The sequence below is a fragment of the Ochlerotatus camptorhynchus genome, unplaced genomic scaffold (genome assembly GCF_037179485.1).
Source record: "Ochlerotatus camptorhynchus isolate MF236.1 unplaced genomic scaffold, CSIRO-AGI_Acam_v1.1 ptg000293l, whole genome shotgun sequence".
In the NCBI taxonomy this organism is placed as follows: Eukaryota; Metazoa; Arthropoda; class Insecta; order Diptera; family Culicidae; genus Ochlerotatus; species Ochlerotatus camptorhynchus.
In genome coordinates, this window is record NW_027040782.1 from 244,670 (window position 1) to 268,486 (window position 23,817).

Sequence of the window (23,817 nt, forward strand, 5' to 3'; positions counted from 1 at the left end):
CCACCCTACGCAGCGTGATTGGGTGGAACTGAAGCGCGTGGTTCGTTACTTGGTCGGTACTGAAAACTTGGTTTTACGTCTTGGAGATCAACGAAACGATGAACTGACTCTGATTGGATACAGTGATGCAGACTGGGCAGGAGATACCTCAGACCGCAAGTCTACCAGTGGATTTGTTTTTATGTTGGGAAGCGCCGTGGTCAGCTGGGGTAGTAGAAAGCAGAACTGTGTCACAATGTCTACTATGGAAGCAGAATATGTCGCGCTATCGGAGGCGGCACAGGAGGCAGTGTGGCTACGACGCCTGTTGTCCGAATTAGGTGTTGAACAGCAACAGCCAACGACGATTAACGAAGATAACCGCAGCTGTATCGACTTCGTTTCCCTCGAGCGCCAAAACAAGCGCAGCAAGCACATCGATACTCGACAACATCATGCGAAGGACTTATGTACGAAAGGATTAATTCAACTGGTCTACTGTCCAACTGATAGGATGGTGGCTGATGTTTTCACCAAACCTTTAGGACCGCAGAAGATCAATCAGTATGCAGCGGATCTAGGGCTAGCCAAGCTGATTGAAGGAGAGTTCGTTCAGTAGTTCAGCGAGGAGGAGTGTTGAACGTATCTATATTTTTATCATAGGGGCGCTGATCCACTGAACTAAAATTACAAAGCGCCCTATGCTCACCTTTTTTGTTATTTCTCTTGAAATTTTTTTTCTTTGCCGATAATACATAACACGTTTGCAATCGAAAGGTTGTGTCGCGAATAATTGTCCGAGTAAATATCACATTTTCCCCACGCGGTAATCGGATTCCCTGTGCTGTTCTCGCCTGTTGTGGCCATTTCCTTCCAACATAGGCTACTAAAGTGGTGAGCCAATTTAAAATCGTTAGTTTCGTATTGATTGTTGGTACGAGGCTTTCTCATGCAGAGTGTTGCACAACGGAGCTTTGTCTGACCCGATTCTGGTAATCGCGGGTGTGAGGCAAGGATGTATATTATAACCGCTACTGTTCCTCATCGTAATCTACGAGATCATGGTTGGAGCCGTTGACTGTGTACTGAACCGTGGGTTGCTGTGGCAGCCTATTTCCATAGAGGTAACTCTAAGACTAGAAGGTCGCGAAGAAACGTGCTCAACTCTGGTACTATCTTCGGTCCCATGCTAATCGATTCACCCCTCGAAACATAGGAAAATCCACTAACCCCTCATGTAATCTGTCAAACTTTCATAGCAAATCAAAACAAACATTATGTAGTACTAGAATTTTGACTAGAATGGGGTACGTTAATCGATTTGCTTGGAACCAATAGGCTAGTCAAGTAGTGAGCCAATTTAAAATCGGTAGTTTCGTATTGATTGTTGCTATTACCATGGAGCATCTCAACGACTTCGATGTGGCTGATCATGTTGCGTTATTAGCACAACGGCGCTGTGACATGCAGAGTAAGCTCGGCGACCTTGTGGAACGCTCCTCTGAAGCAGGTCTAACCATCAACGTCAACATGACCAAATCGTTGGATGTCAACACGGAAAACCGTTCCAATTTTACGGTAGCTGGGCAGGCAGTGGAGAAAGTCGAAAGCTTTCAATATCATGGCAGCCAGATAGCGTCGGACGGCGGCACCAAGAGCGACATAGGTGCACGCCCGTAAAAAAAAGAACCATAGAGGCACAATGAAATGTATTGTAACCATACAATAGAATTTATTGTATTTACATTAAATCATATTGTATACCACGATAAAATAACCATAACGTGTATTGTTTTCACAATATAATCTATAGTAAATGGGAAAATCTACAATAGAATAAGGGGGTTGTTATGTATCTTAACCATAGGAAAAATCACTTTTTCCTGAACAAAGATGAGCCATTTACCATTAATTGTATTGTTGTTCTATTGTTGAAAATTCTTACTATATGGGACGTATTGTAAATCTATTGTAACAACAATATGTTGTAAATCTATTGTAACAACAATATACGTACAATAAGATCAATTGTTGGCAATAGGTTTTAATGTTATTGTATTTTATTTTATGGTAATTGTATGGTTATTTTTTTCCGGGCGGATTAAGAAGGCTAGGGCTGCTTTTGCCAGTTTGCAAAATGTATGCACCAAAATCCGAAGTTTTAACTCGAACGTGAAGTCTGTGCTGTTATACGCCAGTGAAACATGGTGTGCATCAGCGGAGCACACTCAGAAGCTGCAGGTGTTTATCAACCGATACCTGCGGTACATAATTCGTGCCTGGTGGCCCCACAATTGGATCTCAAATTCCAAGCTTCATCGTCAGAAGCCGATAGAGACAGAAATTCGTGAACGGAAGTGGAGGTGGGTCGGCCACACACTACGACCATAGAGGTAACTCTACGACCAGAAGGTCCCGAAGAAACGAGCTCAACTTTTTGGATCAGCTCTGGTACTATCTTCGGTCCTAAGCTAATCGATTCACCCCTCGAAACATAGGAAAATCCACTAACCCCTCATTTAATGTGTCAAACTTTCATAGCGAATCAAAACAAACATAGTGTAGTACTGGAATTTATACTAGAATGGGGCACGTTAGTCGGTTTGCTTGGGACCAATAGGCTAGTCAAGTAGTGAGCCAATTTAAAATCGTTAGTTTCGTATTGATTGTTGCTACGACGGAGCGGAAACGAAATCTGCAAGCAAGCACTGGACTGGAATCCAGCAGAACATCGCAGCAGAGGTAGACCCAGAGGCTCGTGGCGGCGGAGCCTAAACAGAGAAATTAAGAACGTTGACCGAAATTTGACTCGGGCACAGGTCAAGGCCAAAGCTAGTAATCGCCCAGGATGGAAATCTTTCACAAAGGCCCTTTGCACCCCTGCGCAGGATCGGTAAGTAATTCATGTCGTTTTGTCGGTGGTATATCTAAATGTGTTTACATTGTTCCTGTTGGTGGACAGGGGGTAAATACAGATAATTAGCAGATACATTCGGAAGTAAAGCGTGGACATAAACGAATAAATAATCGCGAAAACTTTCAACTGTCATTCGGTTTACTGCGTTGTCGTTAAGCGGTATCTGTCGATGATCGTGTTCCAAATAGGGCGCATTCACGCTAGCGGCGTTACACGCTAACACTCCTCCTCGTGAACTAGCCTTGACCTCCTCCATCTCCATCGCAGCTTCCCAATCCCAACGCTGAAGCGAACCTTCCGATCATAACCGGCCCGAAAGGCTTAGTCAGGATGTCCGCGATCATATCCTCATATATCGATCTTCGCTTCTGTTGATCGAGTGGGACGGAGTCCATACATCCTTTGTTGTCATCCATAAACCTTCTCAGGAAAACTGCTTGCTGTATAGCCTCCGACAATGCTACGTATTCTGGCTCCATGATGGGCGTAGTCACGCTTCTCTGCTTACGGCTCATCCAGCTGATCGTAGCTCCTTCTAAGCGGAACAGATAATTACTGCATGACTTGCGGTCGATGGTATCACCCGTCCAATCGGCGTCACAATAGCCCTCCAAATTCTGCTCCACATCTCGAATGCTTCCGCCATGCTTCCGAGTTGTTGTATTATGATGACAACGATACCGTTTGTTGCTTCCTTGTCAGCCAAGTCGTTGTACACCCAAAAATCGTATCCTGTTACTGAGCGTCTATCGACCACGTCGTTCGCCCAATCCGCATCACAAAACGCCGTAATAATCTCCGCCTTGTCGTTGCCTTCATATACTAATCCCACGTCTAAGGTCCCTTTGATATATCGTAGTACTCGCTTAAGATATTTCCAGTGTTCCTCGGTGGGACAGGTCTGGAATTGACTGTAGTAGTTGACCACCGCAAAAAGATCCGGGCGAGTCGTTAAGGTCTCGTACATCAGACATCTCACTAGCTCTCTATAAGGGTTTGTGGTTCGCTCTGACTCCTTTCCTTTGTCCAACCGTAGACGACACTCCATTGGAACAGAACTCGGCTTACAATCTGTCATGTCGAAACGCTCGAGAAGGTCTTCCAAATAACGACGCTGGCTTATCCGCAGAACTCGCTTCTTCAGGTTTCTCTCGATCTTCATTCCGAGGAAACTAGGCACTTCCCCAAAATTTCGAATTCCTTTGACAGGAACGCCTTGACGGTTCAGATCTCGTTCAAATCGTGGCCAATCACCAAGATGTCATCCACGTACAAAATCAAAATCACCTTCTTTTTGCCCTCACCACGAAGATATAAACATTGGTCGCTACCACTTCTCTTAAATCCTAATCCAACGATGTAATTGTGGAATCGATCGTTCCACGCTTTTGATGCCTGTTTGAGGCCATACAAAGACTTATGCAGACGACAAACTAAATCCTGCCTTTCCTCATAACCCACCGGTTGCGTCATAAGTATCTCCTCGCTCAGGTCTCCATTCAGAAACGCAGTACGGACATCCATTTGGTGCACATACATTTGCTCTTGGTTCGCGATAGCTAGCATAGCCCGTAACGTATCCATCTTAGCGACGGGTGAGTAGGTTTCCGTATAATCGAAGCCAAAACGTTGGCTAAACCCTCTCGCAACGAGGCGTGCCTTATATCGATCCGGCATTCCATCATCTCCGGGCTTGATACGAAACACCCACTTACACGATATCGGTACTCGATCCTTTGGAAGCTTCGTGAGTGTCCATGTTTTGTTCCGCAACAGTGAATTGATTTCGTCCTGAATGGCCACTTGCCACTTCGGCCAATCTGCTCTTTTCTTCATCTCGTCTATGCTGTCCGGAAGATTGTCAACATAGTCCGTTGCACCAAGAGCAAAACCAGCGAATGTCATGTCGTAGTCACTGTGCCAAACAGGGATCTGCCTCTTTCGTCGGGAATTCGTTTCAGCGTTATTCCCATCGGCCCTAGATTTCTCGCACTGCTCATCCACGGAAGTATTGTCACAGCTGTCAAATCCCTCTGAATCTGAGTTGTTTTCTGCATCCCGTTCCTCACTCACGTCATCGTTACAATTTTCATCCAGTAAATCGTCCCCATTTTCAGCAACAGCATCCAATTCAGCACACCTTTCTGAACATGCCAGCTTATCCGTTATTGTTCGTTGCTTACCAGTCGTAGTAACCCGTGATTTTTCGTCAACAATGACATCTCGAACAGTCTTGATTTTTCCTTCCTGTGGGTTCCACACCCGGTAGCCGTTCACGCCATATCCCACGAACACTCCTTTCCAAGTTTTCTCATCCAGTTTCTTCCTGCTTTCCTTCGGTACATGGCAATATGCTGGTGACCCAAAAACCCGAAGTTTCGAGATGTTTGGTTTCCTGCCACTCCACACTTCAAACGGTGTCATTTGTAGATCAAGAGCGCAAGCGGGACTCCTATTGGCTAAATACGCAGCCGTTTGCACTGCCTCACCCCAGAATTCTCGACCGATTTTGGAATCAAAAAGCATCGAGCGAGCCTTCTCTACCAACGTCCGATTCATCCGCTCGCTTACCCCGTTCTGCTCGGGGGTGTAGGGAACGGTGAACTCCATCTTGATGCCTTTTTCTTTGCAGAACATTCGCATTTTCTTGCAGGTGTATTCCCCGCCGTTATCAGAACGTAAACGAGAAATATTGACGGAAAACTTTGCTGTAGCTTGAGCCTCATAATCTGGCAACTGGCAACTTCATCCTTGGAACAAATCAGGTACACCACAGTAAATCTCGTCCAATCGTCGATAAAAGTAGCGAAATATTTATCGCCATTCCATCCTGTAGGTGTAACCGGTCCACACACATCTGAATGCACCAGTTCCAACACACGAGTTGACCGCCGCTCCTCTCGCAACGTGAAAGGGTTTCGTGTTTGTTTAGCCGCCACGCATGGTTCGCATATCGCCATGGACTCCTTGCTACAGTCAATCTTCACCCCGAAAACCATACCAGATTTCAGCAAATTAGACAGATTTCTTTCGCCAAGATGGCCATACCGCCGATGCCACAGTTCTGTCATTTTGTTGATCTCCCCCGAGAAAAGGAAAGCATTGCTTTCTCCTTTAGGCGTGTAGAAATTAAGCTCGTAGAGTTTATCTCTTCTCTGTCCGGTTGCTACGACCACTGAATCACGCAAAATTTCAACCTTACCATTTGCCAATACGATCTTCATTCCTGTCGACTCAATCTTACTGAGCGAGAACAGGTTGCACCGTGCTTCGGGGATGTAAATCGCACCAAACACAGTCGCTTCAATGATTTCTTCGCCAACCATCGACAGCACTGGAACATTTCCAGCTTGTTTCGCCGTTACACATTCACCGCTTTTTGCCACAGCAATTTCCATGGGTTGCGCTAACGGATACAGCTTCTCGAATAACCGTTTATCGTTGCAGATATGTTCAGTGGCTCCTGAATCAATGTACCACCGAATCCGACTTTCTTCATTGGGTACCACCTGTCCGTCCATCAAGAAAATAACACCACCTGTATGTTCTTCGGCGACGTGTGCAGAGGGCTTCCGAGAAGTTCCTAAAACATCCTTCCTCCGCTCGGGACAATCGGCCAGCTTGTGACCCTCCTTTTGACACCCGAAACATTTGAAAACCCTTTTCTGCTTCAGCTTGCTGCCCGAGTTACTCCCATAGAAAACAGCCGATTCGCTATTCGTGTTGCTTGATTTGGATGCTGTGCTTCTTTTTATTTCCTCATCGAGGAGCCGGCATTTCACAAAATCCATTGTTATCTGCTCTTCCGGCTGCGATTCAATCGATGTGACGACAGCATCATACTCGGATCCCAGCGAAAGGAGTAAACGGCAAACCACATCGATGTCGTCGATTTTTCCTCCAGCGCTTTTGTACATTCGCATCAAACGATCGAATTTGAGAAAGTGCTCCTGCAGTGTGCCACTCGTGTGCCTTAGCTCATGCAACTGACGGTTCAAGTGCATCCTCTTGGCAACACTTTTCCTTTCAAAAATAGCCACCAGCGAATCCCACATCAGCTTAGGAGTGGGTTTTCCTTGCAGATGCTCCTGCTGATCGTCGTGGATCCGGGAGACGATCATTGATTTGCATGCGGGGAAATTGGTCCCGTCGAACAGCGACACCCGAAGGCATTCGTCTTTCTCTTGACTGCCCATTCTCCGTTATTTTCGCGATTCCGACCGTAAACTTTACTTCCGGAACGATACGCAACCAGGACACGTTCCTGGGCCCATAACCTAATGGGATTCCGGGATATTATCAAGAGAAAACGCGATAATTAGTTGAATCGAATACGCGTTTGTAATATTTATTCCTCTGTTTTACAAAGTTAGGATTGGAATGATAAAAGGTTGATATAAGCGCTACCACCCGCGGGTTAGAGATACGCAGGGTAGCACTGAGGGTTATTGCAATGTACACACTGATAGTAAATTGTTCTTCTTTAATAACTACATGCAAAGCCTTACAAATAATTATACACATTTGCTGGTCAACTAATTAACTGGGTTTAAAAATTTATGTTAAACATAAATTAACAAACAAAAACAAGATAAACTGGCAAAAAGAATATAATACTAAACATAGAAACTTAACTAACCGATGAGCCTACCTTAAAGTTTTGAATTTATAACTAAACTAGCTACCTAGCTACCATAGCCAATCGACTTCAAAGCCATTGTTGGCGGTGATTGACCGGTAACAAAAGTGATGATGGTTTCATAATTTTGTATGGTGAGGCATCCCAAGTAACAATTTCCAGTTGAAGAAACGCTTTCGTTTTGATTTTGTTCAGCTGCATGTTGAATAATAATTGCAAAATGTGTTCACTACAACTTTTATAAAACCCTTGTTTACACTGGTTTGGAGAACCTATACAACTGCAACACAAAGGTGTTGTCTAACGTATTCAGTAAAACGTTTATCCAAAATCAATTTCTTGTTGAAGAAATGCTTCCATTGTGATTTTATTCAACTGCATGCTGAATAATAACTGTACAATTTGTTTATTACAACTTCTGTAAAACTCTTGTTTACACTGGTTTGGAGAACCTGTTAAACTACAGCATTATATGTACACGCGGTTTAGGAGTAGAAGCAACTTTTATACAACGTTTATAGATACATATTTAAACTCAAGCTTTATTATTTTGGTGAACGTTTGTAGACACTTCTTGCCAGCTGCTTTGAAATTTAGTAGATGGTAAACCTGAGAGGCGTTTGTTGCACTCTTTTATGACTCCTAAATAATCATTGTACAGCAAGCGGTGAAAAGCGTTTATAGCACTTTTCAATGACTCCTTAACAACCGGATAGAAGTAACTTTTATACAACGTTTATAGATACATATTTAAACTCAAGCTTTATTATTTTGGTGAAAGCTCGTATACAACGTTTGTAGACACTTTTTGACAGCTGCTTTGAAATTTAGTAGAGAGTAAACCTGCACTCTTTTATGACTCCTAAATAATCACTATACAGCAAGCGGTGAAAAGCGTTTATAGCACTTTTTAATGACTCCTTAATAACCGTTGTGTAAGTACTCATAATATTCACAGATTAAAATTAGTTTAACAATTGTCGTGGTACGCCAAAATAATTGCTTGTACAGTTTTTATTAATTTAATTTATTTGTGCACATTGAAAAAATATGTAATTATGCCATAATTCATATTCTGTGATCATGGAGGAAGTAGTAACTAGCATCGGTTTAATCTTTGATTGATATTCTTTCGATTAATCTCCCTAATAATTAATTGAGAGAATTTATCTAGAAATGTTATCGTTGATTATATGATATATGTCTTAAATTAATGTTTGCATTTATTAATAACACCTATATATAATTTACCTCTACTCCACCGAGGGTTTCTCGAAGCAAGATTCGAACTCATGATCCCGGATTGCCAGCCGCTTCTGTTTCCATCTGCTCTGTTCTTGAATACATATTTTGATCATATGAGAGAAGTATATCAAGCTCATCTTGAGTGACTTCTCTTGCAGTCGAATAATCATTGCCTTATGGTTATATAAACATGCCTATCACTTGTGCTATTTTTAGCAACAAAATTGTGGTTGGTCGAACGTAAACAATCATTTAAGAGTGCTCCAAGCAGCTTTTGAAGCTTCTAACCAAAAAGGCAATACAACTACATTCTTGTTCAACTCTGGAAGCTATTATTCAACGTTTGATCAACTCAGGTGTTTTATAAGAGCTCCCAATGGTTTGTTTTGATGCGTTTATTCCACATCCTATATGGCTCCTGTCAAACAGTTTAACCGAACGTAAACAATCATTTAAGAGTGCTCCAAACAGTTTTTGAAGCTTTTAACCAAATGGCAATACAACTACATTCTTGTACAACTCTGGAAGCTATTATTCAACGTTTGATCAACTCAGGTGTTTTATAAGAGCTCTCAATTGTTTGTTGGGATACGAGTACAATCGAAAAATGCCTTTATTTTGCAAATGGAATGTTTGTTAATTAATAACTATAATAATAGGAATAAAAAAAACCTCACTATACAAAATTTTAAAACCTTCATCACTTTCATAGTTCTTCCACAGACAAACAGACGTAACTCTTCATTGTGTATCTTCGTTCACGCATTTAACTGTTGATTTGAATATTATCAGTTCCACGAACTAGTCGCCGCAGCGCTGGCATCGGATCACTTTGACGTTTCTATACATTCTATAGAACTTTTATGCAATATTGTCTGCGAGTTAGCGAGCAAGCTGGTTTTCCGCGAGAAGCCCGAGAGATGTCATTACTGAGGTCCTATGTTTTGAGATACCATGTTTTCACGAAAAACTATTTCAAAGAGATACGTCTGTTTGTCTGTTCTTCTTTTCTCCACGGGGGCCAACTTTGAATTACCAATAAGCTAATATGCGATAAGCAATAAGCTTGAAATGCGAAGAAGAAGAAGAAGAGTTCCTGACAAGTTCCTGATACTGTCATCCATCAGTTAAAACGACAAAAACATCGAAAACTAGAATTAAAACATGTGCCAAACAAAAACCGAGGAACCCCCCACCCCCCCTCAATCGTTGTCGTCAACCTGTAGCGGCGGTGTTGATTCGATAAGACGAAAATTTTGCGCCTCCTTATCATTCGGAGCATTACCCATTATATTTATCAATCACGTTCGTTGGCGCGCTTGTATTGGCGGCCTGCAAGTGTACTATAGGTACTCGAGTAACCCACCTACTGCCAACATTTTGCAACACAAGGGTTCGTGTATTTGTAAAATTGCAAAAACTTGTTGCACCAACCCATCATCGGTTTGATAGGCGGGCGGGCGACCCCATCAAATTGCAACCGATAAACAAAAGCTCGCTTCAGTTACAATTGACACCGCTGGTCGGGCGGTATTTGTGTCTTGTGTCAGTATCTACTTAGTAAGACACGACACACTTCAAATTTCAAATTCCACTGGGTGGAAAAGTGTGTGTCACAAAATAAGGCACATGAAAGATCGCGTTCGCGTCGTTCGATTCCTGGAGAGCCACTCGGTAGGAGTTTGATTGTTTAGTATCTTCATAACAACCGGCGCGGTTGGGCGTGCGTTCGTGCGTGCGTGCATACGAACTAGCGAGCGAGCGTTGTTTCGGAGTTCGTCCGTCCCAGTAGACCGTGCGCGGTTATCTCTACGCGGTTTCCCTGGAAGCGGGTGTAAATATATCGGACTGAAAAAGGCATGGTTTGCTACCAGTGAATACGGTGAAAATGATTACACGTTTGTTTGAATATTTTTGGTTGAATATTTTTCACTAAAGGTGCAAAAGCTGCTGCTGTGGTTTTAAGAATATCGAATTCATGAATTGTTTCAACTGACGCAGTCAAAAACAAGAAGCAGAGAATAAAAATGGTAAGCAAAGCATTCTTAGTAAACAACTTTCAATTATAAAACAATCAATTTTAAATTTCGCTTCATGAATATATCTGCAATTCTGTTTATTATTGTTCTAAATTTGCAAACAAAAATCACGCCTCTTGCGATCGTAAATTCAATCATTCATTAACGGGGCTTGACAGTGAAATTGATCCCGCCGGACCCGCGCGTTGAAATCCGAACCGAGGAGATATTTTGGACAAAGTTCAAACTCGTAAAAATACCGTCGTCGTCATTCGGGGCCACTCGCGCATCCAATCAATTCGAATCAATTAAGAGGTTGGAGTTGTTTTTGATAAGTTTGTTGCAGTAGTGGTGCGGTTGGTGGCGCTAGTGTGTGCACGTGCCTTCTTTCAAAACGCCGCAATCGGAAATCGCGAATCATTGATCCGCGCTCGAGGTGACTTAATGCAAAATTTTCCAATCTCGGCTAGCTAGAATCTGGATTCTTGCTGGGGAGGGGAAACATTGTAGATACAAACTAGAGACATACACAGTAAATAAGTAGCACGCGCGTGATTTAAATCGCGGTTACAATGGTGACACTTGTTTTCGGTAAACTGTTGGGATCGGTTTAGTTTCGGTATTTAAAATGCAATAAATATAGGGACGATAATGATTCCATTGAGCGCAAATCGTTGATGGGATCATATAACAACGTCAGCGCAGATGAGCGAGCGCGTGATAATCACCTCGGACCGGAGAAGTGTTAACAAACAATCAATGCTTTTGTTGTTCCAATATAGGCTCCGAAAAATCCGGATCGATTGCAGTAGGCGAACCAACGCGGATGTGATTTTCCGTGTAAACATTTGTGAAACAAAATCGGTTTCTGATGGATTAGTTCATTATTTTGTAAACTGCTTACAGTACATGCATATGCTCTGTTCAGACTACAGAGTTTCTTGACGATAAATGTCATCAGGATGGGCTTAAAACCTTGATTATAACATGTTATAACTGTTCAGTCTGGACAGCGCTTTAAGGTGATTCCCCGTAGCGTCCTTTTTCGCATTACACTTCGCAATTTCACAAGTCAACATATATAATAACATATTAAACGAAAATTCACTTAGGCTGTGTGTCATTTGGATAATTTTAACTTAAATTTGTTTGGATTTTGTTCGAAAATCCCTTTTTTGTTGATTGTAAATTTTTTCGAAAAGGTGTTTGTCAAAAATTGATTCCTTGTTTGCCAGAAATATGTCTGGTAGAATTTAGCAGGTTTATTTGCAAAAAATAAATCATATGTAAAATTTAAGTGAAAATTCACCAAATAGAGCCACCAAACACAGCCTAAATGTAACGATTAGAATGAGGGGGCTTTTGAAGAACCACGTTGTATGATTAATGCGATATGGCCAAAACAATTTCGGTAATGAATCGCCAAATAAGGCATGGGTGGATTACGACTATTAGATTGTAGATTTTTATTGCAAAATAAAAATGTTTCCCAATGGCAGGAAATTATGCTGATAAGCCTGTAGCACAGACAAACAGTCATAACACAGCCTTGAGGTACAGAGAGAGGTGAAATATTGTTATATTTGTAAACCAAATAATCAACGTAAACGCAATTAGAGACATCACTAATTACTTGTATCGTACAGGGGTTTCACTCACACAACTTAACCGATTGCTTCACCTCGGTAATCCAGCTCATTGATAGCACAGGCATAACAGACATTTTTCTTAGTTGGTAGTAGCGCCGCCTATGGCGCGCATTGTCAATTTCCTTGCGTTTGACCAACAATCAATACGAAACTAACGATTTTAAATTGGCTCACCACTTTAGTAGCCTATTGGTCCCAAGCAAACGATTAACGTACCCTATTCTAGTTGAAATTCTATTACTACACTATGTTTGTTTTGATTCGCTATGAAAGTTTGACAGATAACATCAGGGGTGTGTGGATTCATGCAGAACATGCAGGGGTGAGTGAAATAGCTTGGGACTGCTTGGGACCGTTGTTCTGGTACTGAGTGAGCCAAAAATAATAATGATTTTCTTCGGGACCCAGTGGTCTTAGAGTTACCTCTATGGTTTGACGTTTACACACTACTGCCATCTGTCGATCGTACGGCCCATGACAGTGTAGTGACCATATGGCGCTACTGTGTTACCTGACTTATAACGAATATACGCTGTATACGAGGACCCCGAATACAACGTATGACTCGTCTAATTTTGCATAGCATTTGCAATGTAAAATTAGACGAACTATACGTTGTATTCGGGGTATTCGTATATAACGTATAATCGTTATAAGTCAGGTAACACAGTAGCGTTTTACTGACGATGTTTTATAGTGAAAAATACTCAATGCGTTATGTCTGTTTGTCTGTGTCTGCAGCTTACGAAATAAGTGGTGGTAAGAATTATTTTAGTGTGCATTTTTGAATTGATTTTTTTTTCAGTTCGGTACCTTATGAAATTTGGAGTGATTATCTTGTTTTATTGCTTTGGTGATTTTACTTTGATAACAGACGTATTTACAGCTTTATGAATGTCGTACAAATACAGAGGAAGGTACTTGAACTTTTGACCATGAGAATGAGGGGCGCGTTTTTTTTATTCGATCTTTTGTAGATAAGTGTGTCATCTACATCATCGCTGACGACGAGATTACAAATTCATCATACCTAAGTCATCAGATATACAGTAATGACCCGATTTTGACAGCCTCTCCAAACATCAGCATTTTATATTTCAATAATTTCAAATAACCGTATTTTCAAAATCTTTCTCATTTATCTTCAAGATGGTTGTCAACAAAAAAATCCAACTAGTGCTGTCAAAAAAATCCAACGATCAGACCAACACCAAGGCTTACGTCCCTTAAACAGATTCTTTCGAAAGATAAAGTATTAGGATCAAAACTCAACATATTATCCTTAGATTAAATTGTAAAGTAATGAAACAAGAGTATCTTTAATGGCTGTCCAAATTTATTCGTGCTAATGAATAAGAACGATTAATTCATTGCAATAATCACTAATGATATATCCTAGACATCCTCAACAAAGAAAACTGAAACATCCAAACAATGCGTCTGTGGGAAAGCAGCAATGGGATAGATGAGTTTTTTTTTACTTGATAACCATTTTAAAGCTTATTTCAAACTTTACAAAATATTGGCTCATTCAAGCAACTGTAATCAAATAGTCACGATCGAATTCACATTTTTGCTCTGATGGAAAAAAAGGCACCAATTTGTGAGCAGTGTTGAGAGGATGTACATGCTATTTTGAAGCTACTCAGTGACTGGGTAGATCGCACTCATTTTTGCATGCTGTATGGAGTTGTCAAAAAATGAGTAAACTGGTTTTGCTCCGATGATTGGAGTCTACCCAGATTTTGGGTAAATGATTATGATGTCAATTTTTCCGACACGGTAACCGCAAAATACCCAATAATGACTACAAAGTAAGCATTTTTGAGGGAAACTGGGACTACCCATTTAATGAGTAATATTTTACCCATTTATGAGTAATTATAAATACAAAAATAAGTAGTAAGTATTAATTTTTGAGTAACAAATACTCATAAATGGGTAATATGTTTACTCATTTAATGGGTAGTCCCAGTCTCTCTCGAAAATGCTTACTTTGTAGTCATTATTGAGTATTTTGCGGTTACCGTGTAAGTACATCATAAAAACCAGCGGTAAAAAAAAACAAAACAAAAACTTTAGCATGGGATTTGAACACTGGTCCTTGGCGTGGTAGACTTATTACTTCCTAACTAGACCAACTCCGCTTGATGAGAGGATTGTTATAAGTATCTATCATATTCTTGCCAATGGCATGAAAATTATGTTCTCGTTCAAAACGCCTTCGATCCGTCATAAAGACGTTTTGTTAGCAGTAAAGCGTACATCAAATTGCCAGAATGTTATTTAAACGTATTTTCAACCCCTTATAAAGTGGACCCTACACGATTACTTTTATTGACAATAATCGTATTGTCAATACATTCTATATTGACGTCAATATATCGAGATTGACAATATTTCTGAATTCACACCATCAATATTATTGTCAATAATTCCCCTTCGCGTCAATATATTGATGCGTGTGGGGTTTGCTTAAGACAAACTGCACATTTTCAGTTGTATTAATTTATGAGATGTCATAAAAAAGTGTTTTCAACTTTCTTTATAACAAACCTCTGAATACCTCATAAGAAACTGTCAATCACTGCGTGAAGAGACAGTCCGGCTCAATGGCGCCATCAATGTTTACGTCAATCTGGAAAGTACAGAATCTCTTCACGAACTTTATAAATTCAACTAAGATTGATATTGTATACGACAAGTTTTATAGTGGTATTAAAACAGTAAGATGCACGTTTAAATAACAGTTAAAGATAAAAGCTAAAGAAAACTATTTTTGAAAATGTTGAATCTAGGAAGTATGAAGAATACATCTTTAAACCTCATATATAACGTGGGATGTTTTCTGCATCACTTATGATACATTTATACAACAAGCGTTCTAATTCTTTTTCAAAAAGATGTTTTATGTGTTACTTGGGAAGAAACTTCTGGGAGAACTTCCGGTAGAAGATGGAACAAACTTTACGGAGGCTCTGGGAGAAACTTGCTTAGGTAGATTGGAAGAAACTTCTGGAAGAAGGCGGAAGCCAGAGGGCTTACGGAACAGAAGGAGAAGTTGGGAAAAATCTGGAAGAAATAGATTTCTGGGCGATGTTAGCTACATTGCCTGAAGTTCCATATACATGTTCAAATGATCCAGCAATATTCCTGATATTTATAAAACATCCCTGAAATCCCACAATTTCTCGGAAGTTTTCAGAACATTACTGAAATGTACTTCGAAATATTCCTTAATTCCTTAGAACTCCTTGAAAGTTCTAGCAATTCTCCAAAAATTAATGGGGCTGTGTTGAAGTTTACAAAGTTTTCAAGAACCTCTGGGAACTTTGCTGAAGTTTTTGGAAATTCCCTGAGTTTCTTGGAACTTCTTTAAAGGTTAATTTTTTTATGAATTGGTGTGTCCTGATGTTCCAGAGCTTTCCTAAAGTGACCTCAATTCTCATGAACAAATGGAAGTGTCATGAAAACCATTAAGTTTCTATGAAGTTCTTTGGACTTGTGAAGTTTCCAAATTATTTCAGATGTTTCCCTCAGTTCACGGGAGTTCTCTGGACTTTCCTGAAATTCCCGGGTCCTCGAATTTTAACAGCAGTAAATGAAAATGTCTTTAATTTATCGAAACTTACCACCCTTACATATCTTTAAACTTACCCAAAAGTCCGAACTATTCTGCAGTTTCAGAATTTCTTAAAAGATCCTGCAGTGTTCCTGAAGCTAATGGAACCGCAATAAATCTCTGGAAGCAATTCTGAAGTTCCGGGGAAGTTGAAAAAACTGACGCGAGAAGACGAAGTAGAAGGCGACCTGCGGACCCTTCGTAGACCCTTTCGACTTCTAAGAGAAGTCGAAATAGATTTCCGAAAGGAATTGTAAAATAACCTCGAAAATAACTTACAGGGTAAGGTGGACGAAAATTGCTAGGGAAATTGGAAGAAACTTCGAAGGGAAGATTAGAGAAATTTCACGAAGTTGAAAAATTAACATTTTGATGGATTTATTTGTTCACTGAATAAAAGTATTTCTCGATTTACAGGAAATACCGGGATGCGCCATCAGCTGTTTCTCGACCCCTTGGTAGCCAAAAAAGGCAAGGAAATGGAAGCATTAGTCGAAAGAATATCAAGCAGAATACATTTTTAAAGAAGAAATTTTTTTAGGGCTGGCTCAAAAATTTGAATGTTAAAAAAGATAAAAGCCTCTCACAATCAGTGCTGTAAATTTTCATATAATTCGATTGAAGATGAACCACTACAACCATTCAATCAATTCTGTGTAAACGAATTCTCACATGACCATAATTTGAAGAGTGGGGGCGACCCCGGCGTAGTGGTTAACATCCATACCTCTCACGCCAAAGTCACGAGTTCAAATCTCACCCCCGGACAAGTCACGAATGACCCAAGAGTGTTAAAGTGACTACAATAAAAAAAAAAAATAATTTGAAGAGCCCCTTTCTCATTCGAAGCTCATTGTCACTGTCAATTGAGTCACTCAGTATCATTTGATATACGAGAGTGGAGTATGGAAGAAATCCAGCAAAATGGTCCCGAACAGACAAGTCGACCCGATGTCGGATCAATGTAAGGCTAATTTAAGGTCGATGTCGACCCAATGTCGTGTTAATGTCGGGTCAATTTTGGGTTTATGTCGGGTCAATGTCGGGTCAACATCGGGTTGGGGTTTGATAGAAGTCAGGTTGGTGTCGGGTTGGCTTAGCTTTTTCGCCGGAATGTCGACCAGAGCTCCGTTTGTGTGTAGGTTACACTCAATCGAATGATTTTTTTATCTAGTTCGTTTATTTGGAAGGCTCAATCGCGTTAGCTTTACGGAGCCGATAATTCATTGTTCACTGTGTGTAACAAAATTCACTTAATTCTATGTCTAGTAGGAGTTGAACCGATTACTCGCGGCTTACTCGAGGTTAGAAGGGTACATTTTCGAAGGATAGGATCAGGGGAGGAGCTTGGGGTAGGGTTTCGTTGTCTCATCAGAGCGTTGTCGCCAGTATGAACGGTAGTGCTGTTCTAGCTTCGTCCGGAGTTCGACCGGCTATGGTGGGTGACCAGTGGGCGACGATGAGACTCATCGAGACGGGGGGACAAGACAAACAAAAACTAATAAAGATAGACAAAAGACAAAAGGAATTAAATTCTTATACTAGACATTTGAAGAAAAACATAAACGGACTGCATATAGCAGAGATCACGGGTTGCCAACACGTCTCTGATAGGAACATAGGGTTGTCTTCCTTGGGCCTCGAGGGTATTCAAAAGTCGCTCTCTGGTGGCGTCATTATCCGTACATTGCCAAACTGCGTGTTCGATGTCATCGTAACCGTTTCCACACCGACAGATGTTGCTGTCCACGAGGTTTATTCTATTGAGATGAGCATCTAGCGAGTAGTGGTTTGACATAAGTCTACTCATCACGCAAATGAAGTCACGACTTCAGCCCAAGCCTTTAAACCACGCTCTCGAAGAAACATTAGGAATAATTGAATGTAACCACCGTCCAAGATTTCCAGTGTCCCAATCGGTTTGCCAACTCGAAAAGGTACTCTGACGCACTAAATGGTAAAATTCATCGTGTGAAATTTGCCTGTCATACAATTCGCCTTCCTGCGCGCCCACCTTTGCGAGAGAGTCCGCCTTCTCATTGCCTGGGATTGAGCAATGTGAGGGGACCCATACAAAGGTAATCATATATGATCTTTCGACCAGTACACTCATCTGCTCCCTTACCTTTGAAAGGAAATAAGATGAGTGCCTACTTGGTTTCATCGACCAAATAGCCTCAATGGAACTGAGACTATCCGAGAAGATGAAGTAATGGTCTGCGGGCATGTTGGAAATCATCCCCAATGCGAAGTTGATTGCTGCCAGCTCAGCAACAAAAACGGAACAAGGTTCCTGAAGTTTGCGGAAGGCGCTAGAGTTTTCATTGAAGACACCGAAGCCAGTGGATCCATTGAGACGGGACCCGTCTGTAAAATATCTTTTCATGCAATTGACTTGTTGGTACTTTTCAGTAAAAATACGCGGAATAATAATAGGTCGAAGTTGATCGGGAATCCCATGAGTTGCTTGTTTCATGGTCAGATCATATTCAATTGAGGAACTGCGATTGGTGAAGTGAACACGGTCTGGAGTGTAACAAGGAAAACACATATCTGATGATATGTAGTGGTGGTAGATTCTCATAAATCGAGATTGTGTGTTCAGCCCAAGAATTTCTTCAAAATTAGCAATTATAAGTGTGTTCGTCACTCCGCATTTGATTAGTATTCTGAGAGAGAGCTCCCAGAAACGGTTCTGGAGGGGTGTTACTCCTGCCAGAACCTCGAGACTCATGTTATGCGTTGAGTGCATACAGCCTAGAGCAATACGCAGACAACGATATTGAATTCGTTCCAATTTTATTAGGTGACTTTTTCTTGCCGAGAGAAAGCAGAAAGAGCCGTACTCTAGAACAGAGAGAATTGTTGTTTTATAAAGCGTTATGAGGTCTCCCGGATGAGCACCCCACCATGTGCCGCAAATTGAACGGAGAAAGTTGATCCTCTGCTGACATTTTTGCTTCAAATACGTAATATGGGCATTCCAAGTGCATATTGAATCAAACCAGACCCCAAGGTACTTGAAAGACAATGATTGGGTAATGTTTCTGCCCAAAAGATTAAGCTGCATTTGGGCTGGGTACCGCTTTCGAGTAAACACTACCAGTTCAGTTTTCTGCGGCGAGAATTCGATCCCTAGATTCATAGCCCAAGAAGACAAGTTATCTAAGGAATTTTGCAATGGTCCTTGCAAGTCCACGGCATGTGGACCTCTTACGGAAACCACACCGTCATCTGCAAGTTGTCTTAGCGTGCATTGTTCTGCCAAACAGTTGTCGATATCTTTGACATAAAAGTTATAAAGAAGAGGGCTGAGACATGAGCCTTGGGGCAGGCCCATGTAACTAATTCTGGAAGTTGTCAGTTGTCCAAGAGAAAAGTTCATTTGCTTTTCTGACAACAAATTGTACAAGAAATTATTTAAAATTCCAGAAAGTCCACATCTGTGCAGATTGTCTGACAGAATTTCAATGGAAACTGAATCAAAAGCCCCCTTAATGTCCAAAAATACTGAAGCCAATTGCTCCTTGTGTGCAAAGGCCAGTTGAATATCTGTGGAAAGCAGCGCTAGACAATCGTTTGTTCCTTTGCTCTTGCGGAACCCAAACTGTGTATTTGATAGCAAGTTATTTGATTCGACCCAGTGATCGAGTCTCCGAAGGATCATTTTCTCCAACAATTTCCTAATGCACGAAAGCATAGCAATCGGACGGTATGAGTTATGGTCAGACGCTGATTTGCCAGGTTTTTTAATGGCTATTACTTTGACCTGTCTCCATTCAGGCGGTACAATATTGTTTTCTAGCAAGGAATTGAATAAATCTAGCAAGCGTCTTTTAGCGATATCTGGGAGATTTTTCAGAAGATTGAATTTAATCATATCGCTTCCCGGTGAGGAGTTGTTCGATGAAAGAAGAGCCATAGAGAAATCCAGCATTGAGAATGGTCTATCCAGAGAGCCGCCGCTAGGAGACGCTTCTCGAAGAATATTTTGTGCTGGAACTGAGTCCGGACAGACCTTTTTAGCGAAATCAAATATCCATCGGTTGGAGTATTCTTCACTCTCATTGAAAGATGAGCGGTTACGCATGTTGCGAGCCACACTTCATTGAGGTTTCTCGTGAGAGTCCCTCGACGAAATTGCGCCAATAACCGCGTTTTTTTGCTTTGATTAATTGTTTCAGCTTTGTCTCAAGCTTTGAATATTCCTCGAAGTAAGTGGAGGTTTTGTGTCTACGAAAAGCTTTGAAAGCATCAGATTTTTCTACATACAATTTTGTGCATTCTTCGTCCCAACCAGGTGTGGCTGGTCTCCTTTTAAAGGGTGCACTTGGAACTTTTCTTTTTTGTGCTTCCAGTGAGCTTTTGTAAATCAAATCGGCTAGGAATCGATATTCTTCCAATGGTGGAAGCGCATCTATTGATTCGACACCGATTGTCACCGCCGTTGCATATTTCTGCCAGTCGATGTTTCTTGTAAGATCAAATGGAACCCGAGATGGTTCTGCAGAGTGAGGGCCACACTTTATTGAAATGATAATTGGCAAATGATCGCTACCATGGGGATCATTGATAACCTTCCACTGACAATCCAATGATAGCGATCTTGAACACAAAGATAGGTCGAGTCGGCTTTCTCGAGCCGGAGGTTTTGCTATACGTGTATACATAAATCGTAAAAAATAGCCGCTCTATTGTCGTCATATAGATCGCCCCACCCAGTACCATGGGAGTTCATATCACCCAGAATTAATACTGGGGATGGAAGAATTGAAACTAGATTCCAGAGTTGACTACGGCTAATGGAGGTTCTTGGTGGAACGTATACTGAAGCTATGCAAAGATCTTTGTTCTTCACATTTATTTGGCAAGCAACGATTTCGACGCCGGATAGAGCAGGAAGGGAAATTTTGTAGAAAGGGTAGCACTTTTTGATCCCTAAAAGTACTCCTCCATAAGAATCGTCTCTATCCAGGCGTATAATGTTAAAATCGTGGAAGTTGAGTTCTTTATCGGAAGAAAGCCATGTTTCACAGAGAGCAAATATATCACAATCAGAATTGTGAAGTAAAAATTTGAACGAGTCTAGTTTAGGCACTAGACTACGGCAGTTCCACTGTAGCACCGTGATCATATCTTCAACCTCGTTCGACGAATTATCCATCGAAAGATCAATCGAATGATGTATAGCGTTTCTCAAATGAGAATGATCCATGCCTTCGTCAAATGACTAAGCAACTGATATCACCCATTCGGAGGAGGTCCCCTTTGATAGCGAATAGCTACTTTTCTCATTTTCATAAAAAATGTTCAAATGATTTTGAGAATTTACAGCACTGCTCACAATAGTTTCAGTGCGGGCGAGCAATAATCATTTTGATTATTAAAAAAATCGGTATAAATCGGTATTAAAACTCAAAAATCGGTATTCTGAGTTACCTTATCTGTACATCGGTATCAAGTTTGAAAATCGGTATAAATACCGATAAATCGGTATATCTGGCAATGCTGGTTGTGACAAGGCGAGTTTTGCGCAGTGAATCAAACATCAGTTTTAAAAAGTAGCTAGTCGGTGATAAACTCTAACAAACAGTTCCCGAAAGTGTGTGATCGAGGTTTGTTCAAATTTTATGGAAGCCATCCAGGCTGAAGCAATTTTATCTATTTTTGTTTTGTTATTACTACTTTTAAAACCGATTGACAGGTTACAATTCCGTTATCAAAATGATTTGGTATCAATAAATACAAAATTATAATTTGCATATTGTTTCTTATTTTGTTTATATTATTCCTGGACGAAATAATTTATATATAAAGCATTCATGGGGCATTCCTTCGTTTCTATAGAAATGGGTAAGGTTTACTCAGTTGACAAATGTCATCATCTGAGTAACCGTTACCCAGTTTCCTCGATAGACACGTTTACTCAAATTTGAGTAAAGGCATGTTTACCCATTTTTGAGTAACTTCCCTTTTGGCTGAACTGAGTGATTTTCGACTCAAAAATGAGTAGCCTCAAAATAGCGTGTAGCACAGTTGGTGGAAGGAATTCGTTAATTGGGCTGAGCTGTCAACCTGAAAATTGGTTGAGGGATACGCCGATTGTTTATTATCATCAACATCGTTTAGCAGCTATCCAAATTGTTTATCCATGAGCCCCTCGAAAAGGAATCAGCACTGTCCGAAATAACGTTTGACTTCTATTGATGAATCTACGTTACGGTCGGCCAGCAGATGGAAATGATGTGAAAATGATAATGACGTTTTGCTAGCTGTCAAATCGTATGGAATATTTTTTAGTACATCATCACTTTTGTGGTTTTGGATTTCAAACCTAGGTGTCGCATGCACTGGTGCAGTTTCGCGTAGATTCATCAATTTAGGTGGGCTACATCCCAACTAACGGGAGCCCATCTAAAACGTAGCCCACTTAAACATAGCCCAACCCACGAAATTCGACTGTATAATTCAAGACCAACAATTGAAAAGGCCTCAACTCCATTTTGTAAACAAACTTTGTAAGGCCAGAATTTCCCCTACCTGTTCATTTTGTTAGTTTGCGTTCTCGACAAAATGGCCCTACAAGGTTTGTTTACAAAATTGAGTTGAGGCCTTTTCAATTGTTGGTATTGAATTTATTTTAAAACTTTACTTAGGTGGTTTTAAGCCGAGGGCTTATTTATCACATCGCGAGCTGTTCCTCAATATTAACATAGAGGTAACTCTATGCTATTAATGCGGGATGTTTTATTGACGGAATAGCTTCAACGAAACTGCCAATTGAGCTGTCAATATTTCTGATCCTCAGAGGATCGCTTCGCCTTCGCATCCAATTTCAGCGATGGAAGAGAATTAATTTAACTGTTGTGTTTATTACCCATAGGTTGCTTACACACTTAAACAGAGACCTTCCCAAGTAACAATTTTGGTTTTATCGGAGTTCTGTAGACCATGATTTAGACTTGTAGAATGCTATAAAGCCGCAATAAAACCTGCAATGTAACTTGGGCTGAGGTCGGTAAAAAAAAACTACAAGAGACAGCCCAATGGGGTTGTACGCAATGATGACGTAGGACTACGTGGTATGCTATAATAAATATTTTTGTTAACTGAAGCAGGAGCTTGTGTTTTGTGTAGGAAAAGGAATTTTAGCGGGGTTGTCTCTGTTTATACTCTTTAGTATGACTATGATTGCCCTGAAAAGAACCTTTTGATATGAATCTTAGTTGGGACATGTTCAGAAAATTAACTCTTTTGGAAAATGTTGGTGGCCCTAAAAAGGGCCGATGGTAGTACAGGCTTAAAGCCTTAGGCAGCTGCGTGTTCAGTGACGGCATCACGGATCACATTTTCTCGGCACACCTCGGGTTTCCTCGTACATCAGACCGGAGATGAGCTTGACACCACCACTTCGAGCCAGACGACGAATGGCAGGCCCTGGATGTTATCACGCAGAACCTTCCGATGACACTTGGCGACTCCTTTACCAAATCCTTGCCACGACCAGCCATGCCTCCTTTGTTGTATATTTGCTGTTGAACGGGTGAATCGCAACTAATGCGAACGCGCAGTTAGCTACCTGTTAGATAGACAACCAGCTCTGCCGGTACGATATTTTCTCGCTTCCTATTGGCTATACACAGTAACCAATGAGAAGTCGTTGGGAGCGTGTGGTTCTGAATATGGCGATGAGTGTGCAAAATATTACGCAATTCCATCCTCCCTATTCGGACGCGCCCAAGGATCGG

The 23,817-nt window shown here is 41.0% G+C and overlaps 1 protein-coding gene across 1 annotated transcript in view; it reads left to right on the plus strand.

Annotated features, from left to right (window-relative positions):
• Positions 1 to 10,478: 10,478 nt before the first annotated feature.
• LOC135706872 (phospholipid-transporting ATPase IF) overlaps positions 10,479 to 23,817 on the plus strand; it is a 50,515-nt gene continuing 37,176 nt past the window's right edge. Inside the window, exon 1 of the mRNA XM_065228551.1 lies at positions 10,479 to 10,810. Coding sequence (XP_065084623.1) covers positions 10,808 to 10,810 — 3 coding nt within the window. The 5' untranslated portion in view covers positions 10,479 to 10,807. The remainder of the gene's footprint in view (positions 10,811 to 23,817) is intronic.